Here is a 14,241-nt window from a genome sequence, read left to right as displayed (position 1 = left end):
TGTTCTCATCTGTCCTTACGTGATTAAAGAAAATTTGACGGTAGGGTGTGGTAATGTTCGATTGTGCTGATGTAATGGTGACAAACACTGCCATTGAAGAACACAGGATCTGTAAACCAGTAAACCATATTTTGTATGCTAAACCTTCAAAGTCTCGATCAGCTATTTCTATAAATGCCTGGAAAAATTCCTCTCTAAGCCTGCAGTCTGGATTCAGCAGGGAGGTAAATAAGTGTCTTGTAAGGCTTCTGCTTAAACATTCCTGTCTGTCAGGACATATAAGAAAAGTACTCAGGAACAAAATCTAAGGTCATATTTCAGAGAACACTCCTTCTGATTTAGCAATACCAGGCTGTAGTAACACACCACACAGGATTCTCTATGTGGTACAAAGGGTATGTGTAGCGTATACACAATATGCGCATACTCATGCTTCCTGTAAGATGGCAAAAGAAAAGGAATAAGCTTGGAAGGCTGGTATAAGGAAGAAATTCACGGAAAAGCTTACACCTAACAGTGAGTCAACACGTCATGTGAATTTGATTTTAAATTTGTTGATTGAGGAATAAAAATCACTACAGTATGTACACTTCTAAAAATCCAAATGTAACAAAAATACATAATGTGGAGCACTGATTAGATCCAGCAACTGTAAATAACACATACATTTCTGAATACGCAAGGTTTATAGATATTGTCATTTTATAAATATGCTGAATTTAACAATCCTCTGATGTTTTTCACTCATCTGGCTGTTCTGCAAAGCTGCCCGACTAGGAAAGGGAAGCGAGATGGTTTTATCCAAATGTATGAACAGAAAAACAGTTTGAAAGACCAACTCATACCCGAGAGCAACAACTGTGAATGTTAAAAAAAAAAACTCTGGCTTTATCAGAATATAACATCTCCAAAATCACCGTTTGAGATTGGCAACATCTGGTATCTGTAGCAGAGTTCCACAATAGCAAGAAAATAAAAGACATGAATTTGCCATATAGCAATTAACGTACTCCTCAATCAAATGGGATAAAGTTATGAAGGTGGAGGAAAAACAACTTTTCACCATCATGCAGTTAATGGCAGCACGATGAGAAAGTTGAAGCCCTGTGAAGCAAAGAAAGGGACAAACTTGGTGTCCTAATTAAAACTGAGTGTCAATAAGATTCCAAACTGTACCAGGATATTTTAGCCAGATCCTTGGTGCCTTCTTTCATGAAGACGAATCTTGGACTCAAACTGATTTTATAACAGGATAACAACACAAAACCCTGAATCAAACGCGATGACCAAATGCTTGGGAGAACAAAGAAAAAAGTACTTGTGCTTGGTCACGACAGAAGTGAAGACAGCAAATCTCAAGTACAGGTTGTGCTGGAGAAGTTCTGCATGAAGGGGTGGCGAGATATCCCTTACAAGCGATTAAACGGACAGTTATCCAAGTCAAAGAGTTCACAAAATACTGATTGCCCTGGTTGAACATATTTGAACGTCACACTTTTAGAAATATATGTAACATACAGAAACACATACATAATATCGCTTTTACATGTGTTCCATTTGTAACATACTACTGTAAAGAAGAAGGCTCCATGGCCGAAACGTTGTGTTTTCTTTCTTCTCTTTTCAGCATGGAGTAAACCTATTACTTGTTCCTCTGCAGCCTACGCATGCTGACGCAGCTCCCCACCTGAACTACATACTACCGTATACTGAAAAGTGACTCTGATTTATTCTTTTTATTTAAAAGTCTACTATTTTTTTTGCCCCGCACATTTACATATCTGCTCATATCAACCCCTTAAGGCTAATAGTTTTGAGTCAAGTCGTTTATCGCATTTCTGCTGAGAAATGCCTGAGGGGAGGGAGGAAGACTAAATGAATTCTCGCAGTTTCCCTCTGTTCCTACAAACTTCCAGAGACAGAAGAAAGTCAGATCTGATGAGAATTAATGTACTGTGCATGGAAGATCTCTATGATTCCTGCAGGGCTGTAAGAGCTGGGAAGGGGGGTCAGGCAACTGCTGACAACAGGGGAAAGTCCCAAGGAGTGGGATGTCAGCTTTGACAGCAGGAGGAGTATAAAGACAAGGGTTCATTGCATTCATGTCTGGTGGGGGGGTAGACATGTGTAAGTTATGAAAATGTGTGTCTGACCCTGTCATCTTTTGAACTTATATGACATTGCAAAGATACATCTAAAAAGGATGCCTCACAGTGTCTATGAATGCCAAGTAAGCTCCCGCACAATGAAACTGAAATTTTCAGAGCGTAATATACACGTCCATTTTAAACACAAAAGACAGTCTGTTTGCAAATTTAAGGCTTTTATCTGAGGTGGAGCAATACGATCAGGAGACGTAGGACCTTGGTTTTATTATTTCGTTCAGCGAGTATGCGTTCATCCCGAGATTGTCGCTCAAATTTTCACAAATGTTAAAATGTTACATGTATAATATTTTAAGATCAAATCACAAACTACCCCGGCCAGCGTGACCTTTCAAGTATTACAAGCTCTAGGTGGAAGCACGGAATGACTCATTTCTAAGCTTGAGCTCTCTCTGTATTTCTCTGGAAACGACAACCTCGGCTCTAATGAGCTGCATCATTATCTCCCAGATACTACTGTCTTACAAAAGTGCAGCCCTTAATATACGTTATTCTCCTTCTAAATTAGGATCAGTCTGCATCCCCAGCTGAAAACTGATGGGGAGATGCAGACAGAGTCCTTATGGTCAAGAGTAATGAACTGCGAATGTCACTTACCTTTCCTTTCAGGCAAACAAGCATGACTGTTATGGCTGAAGCAACAATTTTCACCTTAAACTTCACTCTGCTCTTACTGAGTTTAAACTGTCACATTACATGAACACTCAGGATTTTTGTGAAACTAAACTAACTGCTTCCTGACACCATGGAAACAGCAAAGACCTGAAAATGGGATGATTCCTTTGGGTGTGCTGAGAAATTCTGTTGTCAGTTCAAACTAGATTTCTATATCTAATATGAAATCACAATCTATATACAGTTGTTGATATAACGAGTGGCTGAACTGTAATGCTGCCTCTATAATATTTCTATAAGTGGAATGAAAGAGATTTGCTTGAACTGGCCTAAATTAGCTAATACATGGCTGTCAATCCTCAGCACTCCAGCAGCAATAAACTCTCCAGGGAGATCATCACCAGAAAGCACTTGTTCACCTTCACTGCTTTAAACCCATATGGATACATTAAAAATAAAAAAGACTGATATAAAAATACTAAATTTAAATGTATGTCATTGAAAGAAAGGGGCAGGTTGTTTGTGGATATATATAATATAGCCAAATACATATATATATACACAAATTTCTCACTCAGCCACCCATGCACCTACACGAAAAAAGAGGAACAATTAGATTCCCCAGCTGTGAAGGTTATAAAAAAACTGAATTATACATTATGCCTCTTAGAGATTCTATGTTTAGATCAAGAGGGCTGCTACAATTTTCACAGGCCTTAGCAGCGGAGCTAAATAATTCATGTGCAATTTGCAATTTGAAAAATGATTACCACTGACGAGAGAGACGGAAGGGGCGGGGTGGAGCTGCATGATTTTGGGACATTACATGCGTCATAAAGTGACTTACCTCTGCGACCTTAGGCGGCATCCCATCTCCCAGCACCTCTCTGAAGAAGCACTGCTGGGTCATGTAGCAGGACAGGCCGCTCGTCCTCCTGAAAGCATCCTTCAGCCGTTTGAGCTCGACATCGGTAACTGCGGAGACACGGCGACGAACAGTGAGGCCTCGGGAAAACGGTTCTCCGCACAACACCAAAAAACAAACCGATACGCTTTTGGAAAAGAAAACACCGCGGTGCTTTTTCAGTGACGCGTTGAGAAAACACCCTTTTTTTCCCCCCAAGACAGTGCCGGAACAGCAGTGACCCTCCAGTTGGCAGACTCGGGCTACCATGTTAGGAATGTAATAATTCAATCATCGTCTGTGAAGATGCAGAATACACCCCTCATTGTGTTGAACTGGTTCACTGGGAGGGACGCAGAGCGATTACGCCCACTCCTTGGCCCAAACCCACCTGGCCGAGAGACGGTAGTCTGGTGAAGAGGATTAAGCAATTTGAGCCCCTGAGAAGCGACGGGGCTGGGGGTCCTCCAGAGTCAAGAGGACAGATTTTCCGGGTCTGAGGCACAAGCCGCAGCCAATCGCCCCCCCCAGACATTTAATTTCCAGACGGGCCTCCCCGAGTGATCACAACCTCGACCAGGTGCCCAGTGCCGAATGGGGCATTTACAGGAATGCTTGGAATGACAGCCTGTGATATTCTCTTGCCTCATCTCTCTGTCCTACATATTTGTTTTCACTTTTCAGCTATCGAGGGGGCACCAATGTAATTGGAGCCAATTTCAGTGGCTTTTTAAAAAAAAAAACGCTTGAAAGCTCAGGTCTGCGACATAAAATATCTCATAAAACAGTTTCAGTTTAATTACAGGACTCGCATCTATTTGGACTGCCATACCTTGAGCCACTGGGTTTAAATTTAAAAAAAACAATGCTGGAAACAGTTTAGTTGCCAAAATCAAAAGGTATATATTTGTTTGTTCACCTGTGCCATTAACAGTATGGTAAATGGGGTGTAAAGCACAAACCAAAAGCTAAAGACAAAAACCACAAGCTATACCTTCCTGAGATACTACAGCTACCTAGCTAGTGCCAGACACTTAATTAACTCCCCTACCCATCATTACAGAGCAATGGGCACCAGGATCTGGGCACAGGACAGGCCTGATTGCTCTGCTTATGCACTACCTCTGATACTTCATGTTCAAAAGCAGTAAACCGTAATTACGCTTCCCCCAGCTGTAGAAGAATCATCACCCTCAGGAGATCCCATAAACCAATAAAGACCTTCCCAGCATGATCTGGGTTAATGCCCTCCTACATCTTCTTGGGCAAAAAGGGAAGCAAGAAAAATAACGACATCAGCGTGAATTTTCAAATAAAAGAGGCTACTAAGCTGCTCTAATTTTTCTTCTTCAAACTGGCAAGAACACCTTAGCAATGTCAGACACAAATGTCTTATTTTAAGAAACACACCGGCAGCGTACTTAAAAACAAATGATGACAAGCCGAAGCACAGATTCTCAACTAGCACAACGTGTCGGCGACGCGCTGCCATGAAGTGAAAACCGCCACAGAAACAAGAACGTGGGACCAGTTCCAATCGAATCTAGCATCTCAATTACTTAGCACTAATTACTGCCCGTGACTATTTAAGATGTATTGAGTAAAGTTAAAATTAACTATAACAATCAACAAAAAAATTCAATTAATGGCCACTTTGATTAAATGGCTAATATTAGAGTGTTTGTTAACTTGTCAGGGTAATTTGAATAAAGAGGCTTCCCTGCAGAGCAGACTACACGCTATGAGCCAGGCGAAGCAGGGCTGAGCCTGTGTCATGTTATTAGCCCACGCTGGCCAAGACTGCCCACATGGTGGCCCAGCAGGGCAGGGCTGGGACCCTCCTGGCTCTCCCGAAAGCCAAAACTCCTGGGCAGCACTGGGCGCCCGCTGGCTTGTGGTGACATCAGTGAGAGGCACACGCCTCCTCCTGACAAAATGTATAAAAAGGGGTGTGATCCTACATTTCACTAAAATACATGTGATAACTAGGTTTTTCTTTCTTTGTTCTTGAGAATGCAAAATAGGTTAGGAGTTGATTTATTAAGTCTGCACAAAACTATTAATAATCATTTATACTTAATTTGTTGCTACATTTGTGCTCCAGTCCTGAGTTAGTGCAGCTCAGTGTTAATGTGTGTTGGACAAGCCTTGTAGTCTGAGCACTGTACTGTGCCATGCCAATTTTGTATTAAGAGAGGGCAGGCTGTATTGGAGGGAACTGCTTTCCATCAGTTCTAAACATTCCCCAAAGAGTACTGCAACATTACAGCATTGTACTTTGAGGAAAAATAAGGTAGCTTCTTCGGGGCCAGGAACATTAAGAGCACATTCATTCTAAGACGCATCACAGCAGGACACAACGTCCAGGCTAATTTGTGCTGTAAATTAAAAAAAGAAGTCTGAGATTTACAGCACCAGCAAAGACGATGCAGAAGCCCGTGGCTGGTTTCCTTACTGATTATTTTTAGAAATTGCACAAATGCAGTTGCAGAATAACAACCTGGCAGCTTATCCAATTAAAAATTAAAAGCTGGTGGGCAAACACGAAAGAAGAATGCCTTCCCCATGCCCACCCTTGCCAGTGCCAGGAGAAAGCAGCAGCTTTTGTTGGGGGAAGAAGCCGAAAGGAGGTTTTTAAAAGCTTGTCAGGGTCCTCGAACCCCTGACGCTGCTCTCTCATGCAGCCCCCCAACCCTTCCAAACAACCATAGGGGGGCAGGACTGCACTGACTGCACACAAGGTCTGTTTCAATCCCAAACACAGCCAGGAGCAACAGTTCTGGAAGGAAATAAAAACCTGCAAGGAAACAAATTTATTGCACTGACACCCCAACATATGGAAGTGCAGAAATGGGTGTCTGAAATTTACTGGATGTGATTAAATCCCCTGAGCATGGGTTTCAGATCACAAAGCACAAGACGCTTACGAGAGGCCTGCTCTTTAGTTTTATTGAAAGATCTGGTTTGTACTTGATGGTGCTGCTCAGATTCAATGCCCAGTTCTGCATCTGCGAATGCTACCAATTTAGTTTTGGAAACAATGTTGTAGCTGGAAAACAAACCAGAAATAAATATATAGCTGAATAATGAATGAATCCTATATCTGTTTGGAGATGCATTTACTTATGAACTTCAGGCAGTGAATAATAACAGAGAAAAAAGGTGGAAAGGCATTCGATGTTGTCTTCTTTATTTATAGGTTTACATTCAGACACAACCCGTCTACTTCATTAACAGACAGAAAAGAAAATACATGCATATATTTCCAGTAGCTACACCCTGACATTTAAAAGCACACGTGATTCTAAAGAAAAGATAAGCTAAGCTGCACGAAAGTTCAGTCCTATTCATACTTCTTGGAAATAAAAGCACAATCATGGGCACCACATGACTGATAGGCTCTAGCGAAATGTACACAGCATCTAACTTGAGCAGAAAAGCTGAATTCCGATAAATGAAATACCGTGGAGCACTGTGGCATAAGACTGAACATACATACATAATATATATACAAGTGTCTGACAGGGAGGACTTAAATCCATCCTATAGACTTGTCAATGGTTCTCTTCCTGGGCAGATAAATCTGTATTGTGTCTGATGGAAAGGACCCCAATGAGGAAAATTAACCAGGAGTGGTGGGGGAGAAGGAAAAGACCGAATATAAAGTTATATCAAAGTTAAAAAGCCAGCTAAAGGAATGTATGATACTCAGCACTGCCGCCTCCCAGCTCTTGGATCCTGGGTTCTGTGGTGCCTCCCGTGTGGGTTTTAGAGGAGTGACTGGTGGGCTAACTGGTGTATCTGAATTGTGTGTGAGTCCTGCAACGGATTTCTGTCCCATCCAGAGTGTAGTCTGGCTGTAATCCTCCAAAGGACTAAGCATCTTTCTGATAATGGATGCATGTATAATAATGTTCTTTTATAAAGACCTGTGCAGCCTATAGTCGTTATAGTCTATAACATGCATGTAGTATTGGTGGATTTACCTAATGAAGTTACTCTGTCGTCTCTGTAAATGATTTTGTGTCTTGAAAGGCGTTCTGCTAAAGTTTAATAGTGCCCTTCGTTTGCCTTTTTAAAAGCGAATCACAATATTTTGATCTGCAAAACCTGAGCCCTGTCCCTGAGAATGTTATTTAAAAAGGATGAAGAATGCAATTATTAAACCCATATTTTTAAAGTAATTCCTGGCTTCCACAGCTCACAGTGGGAATTGAATGAGTTTAATCATTTCTGCATCTGCACTTATAATCCCCTCACTGAAAATTTAATCGAAAACAAATTAAATCTCATAACCGAAAGTCAAAAGGACTGCTAACTGCTAATTGCACACAGAGCAGTTCTGCTTCAATTAACAGCCAACATCACAGAATTATTTAATCGCAGATGGAGACAATATAATCACTTGGACAGGAATGTCCTACATTCTGTCTGTATACCCCAAGCAAACATTCACCTCTTCCTCCTTCGTAAAATGTATTGGATGTTGTAGTGGTACAGACCAGCTGCAATGGCAAATGCTCCAACAAATGCATCTTCACATTATATACATTTTACTGGGGGTGGCACTGTGGAATAGCAGTCTGGGCTCTGATTTCATTAACAGTGGGCTGTGGGTTCGAACAGTTGTTCTGTCTTTGCTGAAGTATTTTACCTTAATCCATCTCTCAACATGCTCAATGCTACAAAACCTCATGCAAGCACTAAGCACAGCAAAGACATAGCAAATCAAAATGTTAATGCTCTCTGTATTGATCAGAGAATAAGTCCATATTGCTGGGGACAGCCTTTAAATAAATACCACACACAACAGACAAATAACAGAGGACAAAGAAGGAACTGAGAGCTATGTCATTTACAAGAGTACACGATCAATTCTCCATCCTTCAACAAAGAAGCTGCAAATTCATTTTTAAACAATTCATTTTTTTTGTCCCTTTAAATGAAAACCTGTGGTAGCAATGCAGTGATTTGGTTAAGCTGAGCCAAGAGAAATTTCAGCATTCCTCCGAACACAATACTGTAAACCCTTGGTTTAAAAGACTCTGCTTTAATGGACTTTGGATTTAATGGGCAAAATCTACTGAAGACGTTTTTGTCTGTAAAATCAGAAATACCGGACTTTCCCTGCACTTTTGATGCAATGCACAAAAATAAAAATTCCAAAGGTTTAAAATTAGGAACATCAATGGTGCTGTACAGGGGCAGGTGGATTCCTTACAATGGATATTGTATGTGTTTCAGAGGCTTTAGCAATAATAATAACACACTCATATAACATTGGACTCTCCACTCAAAGCACTTCACAGGTGTGGACTCCCCTTCACCATCACCAATGTAGCACCACATGGATCATGTGACAGCAGCCAAAGCTCATTTTAAACAGTATATGTATGACACATGAAATAAAAAAGCAATTTTCATTGACAGTGCTGATTGTGATTGTTAAGAAATACCCAGAAATAATTGATAGAATATACATATATCTTATATATTTTTGACTTAATGAGTTATTGGGCTGAAAAAGGACTGATTTAACAGACACTCAGCTGTAACAGACCCCCCTTCCCCCTATTAGTCAGTTAAACCACAGGTTTACTGTATACTGTAATTCAAAGCTAAATACCTTTGATTCAAGTGAATCATATAAAATGCACAAAACCGACTTTTCAGTTGACACTACACTCCAAAAGCTGTGTGGTTTGGGCTAAAAATAAAATGGCAAGAAAGCCTACAAAACAAATCACATAGCTGTAAGGTGTGGTGGATTGCACAGAAACCTTTTTGAGGCTTCCTCTGGCAGTACAGGAGTGAGAAACATTAAAGCCTGTGGCAGAAAAAGTACAGGAGGGCTCTAGGGGCCACAAACACCAGGCACAGTTCTGACTAGGTGGTCAGAGCAGCAAGCCTTTATCAGTCTTGTGTGTCAATTTCCAGAAATTTTCTTGAATTGTTCTAATATTTGGATAAAGGGAAGAATGTGGCTTTTTAGGGAGAAATATAAAAAGAGACACAAATGAAAATACATACGAAGACACTAAAACAAAGCCTTTCAGATGTCTGAAACACTATGTGTATTGTGATGCTGTGATGCAATGCATTTGTATTCCAGGACACCAAGACACCATATATGCAAATGTCTGCTTGCTTTTCCAGTGCACAAGAAGAACAATGACGTTAATTCTGCAGACTTAGCCTATCTTCTCTCGCCTTTTCCATCTCTAGACTACACAATGCTACCACTGATAACCCATGCTTGACAACACTCGCACAAGAAGCAATTGGACTTAAGAAGGCGTAACAATCCAAGAACTTTGTTGTAAAAATGAATTTGTGAGATCTGAAGGTATCATTAAGTAAAACGACAGGGAGGGCAACACCCCATCTCCTGTGGCTCGGAGAAATTTAAAAACTCAGTTACGACCATTTAAATTTAGCTGAATGAACCTACAAATTGGGATCCAATTTAACCTGAAGATAGAGTACAGATTTAAACACATATCCAAGCTTGCCGAAAGAAAGTGTTCACATCTTAAAATAAATCACTGAAAGATTTGAAAAGTTCTGTTGCTCTTATTTAGAAATTAAATTCATACTTAAATACTATCAAATTTTAGTAAACAGACTGTCATGTTTTTCTTTATTTACATTTCCTACACTATGTGTAAATGTCAAATTCTGTTTACATACAAAATAAATGTTCACAGAACAAGAACTTCACACAACATTTTTAATATACAGTATCACATTCCTAAAAACAGACCAGACACATTTGATCAAGTATACTTATATCTGTTTCCAGATATATAAAGAATAAATTTAGTGTACTTTTTATTTCATAATATAATATGAAATATAATTTATTACATAATATCTTTATTTGTAACAAACAAAATACTAGTTAACCCCTGCTTCATTTTATTAGGTAGCCGTTACAATAAAACTGTTTATGATTTTACATTTTCTATATCTGTTTTATACTGTAATTCTTAACTCTTAAAGAGAAAACTGAATAAAGCTGATAGCACACTATACTTATCATCCTAAGTAAGCACTAACACTGACAATCATGCAAAACTTTCCAAGCAAACCATATTCTCTTTGTGTTTCCTGCATACACACCTCATACTGTGGATAAGAACATCCAAGGATCTGAATTGGGAAAGGGCAAAAAAATACCACGTTTTACACCAATGTGAAAGGACATTAGGTAAAGGGAATTTTTTTTCTTGATCAGAAATAAATACAATGTATGCACACAGCAGACACAGAGCAACTGCTGTATGTTCAGGTACTTTGATCTTCAGCTTGGAAAAACAGCCAGAAAACTGTTGACACAGCTTTCACACACCTGTTCTATATCTACCTGACCAAGATATCTGAGCAGGCATGCAGGTAAAACTACACCATAGCTTTAACTTGATTACTCATATCAGCAGTAGACTATACCTTGCAAGTTGTCATAATGGGTAAAATTTAAGATCTGATGCTAGAACAGTATTCATACCAGCAGTAGACTTCACCTTGCAAGCGCTAACCTTAAAACTAACCACTGTGAGTTTGCTCAACTGCAGCAAACTCGACTCTCGCAGTACAGTCAGCCTCTCAAAATACACAGAAGCCTCTGGTGACCAGAAAGCAGTACAGGCTTTAGGTCTCCGTTCAACAGCACAGGGTGAAACATGAAATTACTAGGGAAAAAAAAAAGGATAATGTCTGCACTTTCATTTGTGTCTCCCCCTCCCCAAGACGTTTTTAAAAAAGAGTAAATTTGCAAACGAGCAATAGCGATATGATCAATGCTAGATCTTTTTTCCCTGTAGGACACCAGGTGTAAAACCCCTGCAAATTATTTTTGACGTGTCATCAGCCACAAATGCAATGAAAGAGAAGACAGAACTGCTCCTGTCAGAGAACACTTCCCCCTCAGGGGCTTCCCCACACAGTCCCATGTGCTGTAGCAATTAACCAGACTACTTAATCACTGGTGCTGGTCTCTAATTGGCGTTCACACTGGAAATGTAGACCTTGGAAGAGCCCTCCCCCCAATCCTCTCCAATCCTAACCACCTCTACATTTTTTTGCAGACAATATTTATTCAAAAATGCAAAGTCTGCAAAAGTTCAAAGCTGCAGTGGTACTTGACTTAATTCAATATAATTGTTTGCCAGGGACTATGTACAATACGTTCTCATTTAACCCTCATAAACATTGCACTGCTCAGAAAAGAGTAAAATTACCATCATTACTACTGAAATCCATTTTTTTCCCCTTTCTGCTCTGTACTAAAGTAGACTGCTTGCTTCACACTGAAATCAGCTGGTGTTTGCAGGAATGTTAATTTGCGTTGATGTGATAAATGAGTCTGGGAGACGTCTTTAGCAAAACCCAGAATGATATTTTCTCTATCGCATTGTCTACAGAGATTAGAAGCTTTTTTTTTCTTCACTTAAATATCCGGTTTTCAGCAGTGAAATTATATAAATGTATGGCAAGCTATTACTTCTTTCAGCACTGGCTCAAAGTTTAATGACCTGTCCTTTCTGTAGATAAGCGGCTCTGATTTATCATGCCGTTATTTGGTATTACATGCCAAAGTGAGTCCTGATTGCTGCTGCTGAAAATGACAGGGTTACACCAGTAAGCAGACTGGATTACTGGGAAGGGAACTGAAGTCTGTGCTAATAGAACGTGCCTGTAAAATACTGTCATATAGTAACAGTGTTGCGACACACAGATACTCTCATACACAGGCACAGCATTTTTTTTTCCCAAATGATTAAGTAATGGATTGTAAGAGAGCGCAGTTTGCAAGAATGCAAGAATAATAACCTCATTAGATAAATAACAAATACAGTTTAAACTAACTTTGATGATTGTTTTGCTGTTAACACATAAGAGAGTTCTGCAGTTCCAGTGTGCATCATCATCATCATCTCGTTCACACGCTCTTCAGAGGTGCCCTGCTTGCACTGCTTATCTGCAGATGACAGATCTCCGATGCACACACCATAGTGGATTAGAAAGCAGAGGGTGTTGAGGCCACTGGCCACTATTCCATTTAAAAAAAAACAAAGTGAGAAGTTCTCATTTCAAGGGGAGTTTGTCAGTCAGATGTTCCAGCATCCAATATTAAATTGTACCCATTATGACAATTAAGGGCTTGTCTCAAGTGCAGTGTCAATGCCTTTCATAAAGCAGAAACTGTAACACAAAACACGAAATGAATCTGCTACTGAAGACTTCCTTGCAGTAAGGCCTTGATACAGTGACACCACAACAATGCACCTATACGGGCGTTTTGAAAGTGCTTTCAGTCTGCGTTTGGTGTAATTATTAAACCAAAACCAAAATAAACGTTAAACGATCATTAAAGAAAGTACTGTTTACGCTTTAGGCGTGCATGACAGGGGCGATCTTTTGCTTTCCTCCAAAGGTCGAGATCTGGGAAATGTCCTGTACCAACCTGAGCTCCAAAGTAAAAAAAAAGACAATCTTCCTCTTCTAAATTAACGATTATCCATCATTACTGCTCGCCACACACAACTACAGGGCACACACATTATCGGCGGCCTGGCTTCGTTTCTATGGGTATTCTGAGCCTTATTTGCTAATGGGTTGTGCCGGATCACTTAAGCTGCTTAGTATTACAGTGTCACATTCCGATAGCGGAGCTCGGCCTCGGCCAATTTGAACAAAACGCAGAAAAATAAACAAAAAATATTCGCTTCACCCCGGATCCCCAGATTCTCCCCTGCCCCCCACCCCCTCCTCCTCCTCCTCTTCTGAACCGTTCTGCTGAATCGCGGTTCCTTCGGCTTTCAGAAACCAGCACCTCAGCGACCGAGCGCCCCGGGCAGCTTCAGTACGGACACGACACTTGTCAACACCGCCTCGCCTGCTGCAGCCCGCCTGGGAAACCGACACCGGGGCTGCTCACACGGCAGGGCAACAGATCCCCCCTGCAGCCGTGCGGTAAACAAGGCGAGCCCCGCTTGCTGTCACTGACCGCAGGGTGTTCAGTCCCACCTTCTCCAGCAGCTCCAGCGGTAACAGCACTCACCTCTCTTAACGGCCTCGTCATACGACAGGAACCCTATCCGCGACTCCTTGGCGCCCATGTTGCCCTCATTTCACAACAATGCGAGATATGTTTCTGTAGGGGGGACCCGGTGCCTGCTGCCTGTTTTTTTTTTCCCCCTGGTTTGTCGTGCGCTCGATGCCAACACCACCGTAGCCTCAGTGTTTTCGCCGAATGACGCTCTTCCTCGCCGACGCCTCCATACTTGGTCACATGACCGAACCTAATGTCGGGTCACCTGACGAGGTAGGAAAAACAGCTACAGCGGAACTGCAGCGCGCAGGCGCCGGGCGCGAGGACATTGATTGCACCGCTGGCACGGGCGAAGCGAAGATAATGGATTTCTCCCGCATCAACGGCACTATAATAATAATAATAATAATAATAATAATAATACTATAGTATCTTTAAAATCAATTTCTCAAATCTCTTAACAGTAAGAGAAAAAAATCATGTGAAGTGCATCACCATGCTTG

The 14,241-nt window shown here is 40.9% G+C and overlaps 1 protein-coding gene across 3 annotated transcripts in view; it reads right to left on the bottom strand.

The window, feature by feature from the left end:
• usp32 (ubiquitin specific peptidase 32) overlaps window positions 1-13,972 on the bottom strand; it is a 54,788-nt gene extending 40,816 nt beyond the window's left edge. For 2 of the 3 annotated variants that reach the window (XM_088907138.1, XM_088907139.1), the window contains exons 1-2: window positions 13,748-13,972; window positions 3,628-3,755 (exon numbers count right to left, since the gene is read on the bottom strand). In XM_088907138.1, coding sequence (XP_088763264.1) covers window positions 3,628-3,755; window positions 13,748-13,805 — 186 coding nt within the window. In that variant the 5' untranslated portion in view covers window positions 13,806-13,972. Of the gene's footprint in view, window positions 1-3,627; window positions 3,756-13,747 lie in introns of those variants that run through there. The other variant, XM_088907140.1, reaches the window with a different exon arrangement.
• Window positions 13,973-14,241: the final 269 nt, after the last annotated feature.

This window comes from Atractosteus spatula, chromosome 27 (genome assembly GCF_055471065.1).
Source record: "Atractosteus spatula isolate fAtrSpa1 chromosome 27, fAtrSpa1.hap1, whole genome shotgun sequence".
NCBI classification, from domain to species: Eukaryota; Metazoa; Chordata; class Actinopteri; order Semionotiformes; family Lepisosteidae; genus Atractosteus; species Atractosteus spatula.
Note: the sequence above shows the minus strand (reverse complement) of the source record. Positions and strands in the feature narration are given on the sequence as shown.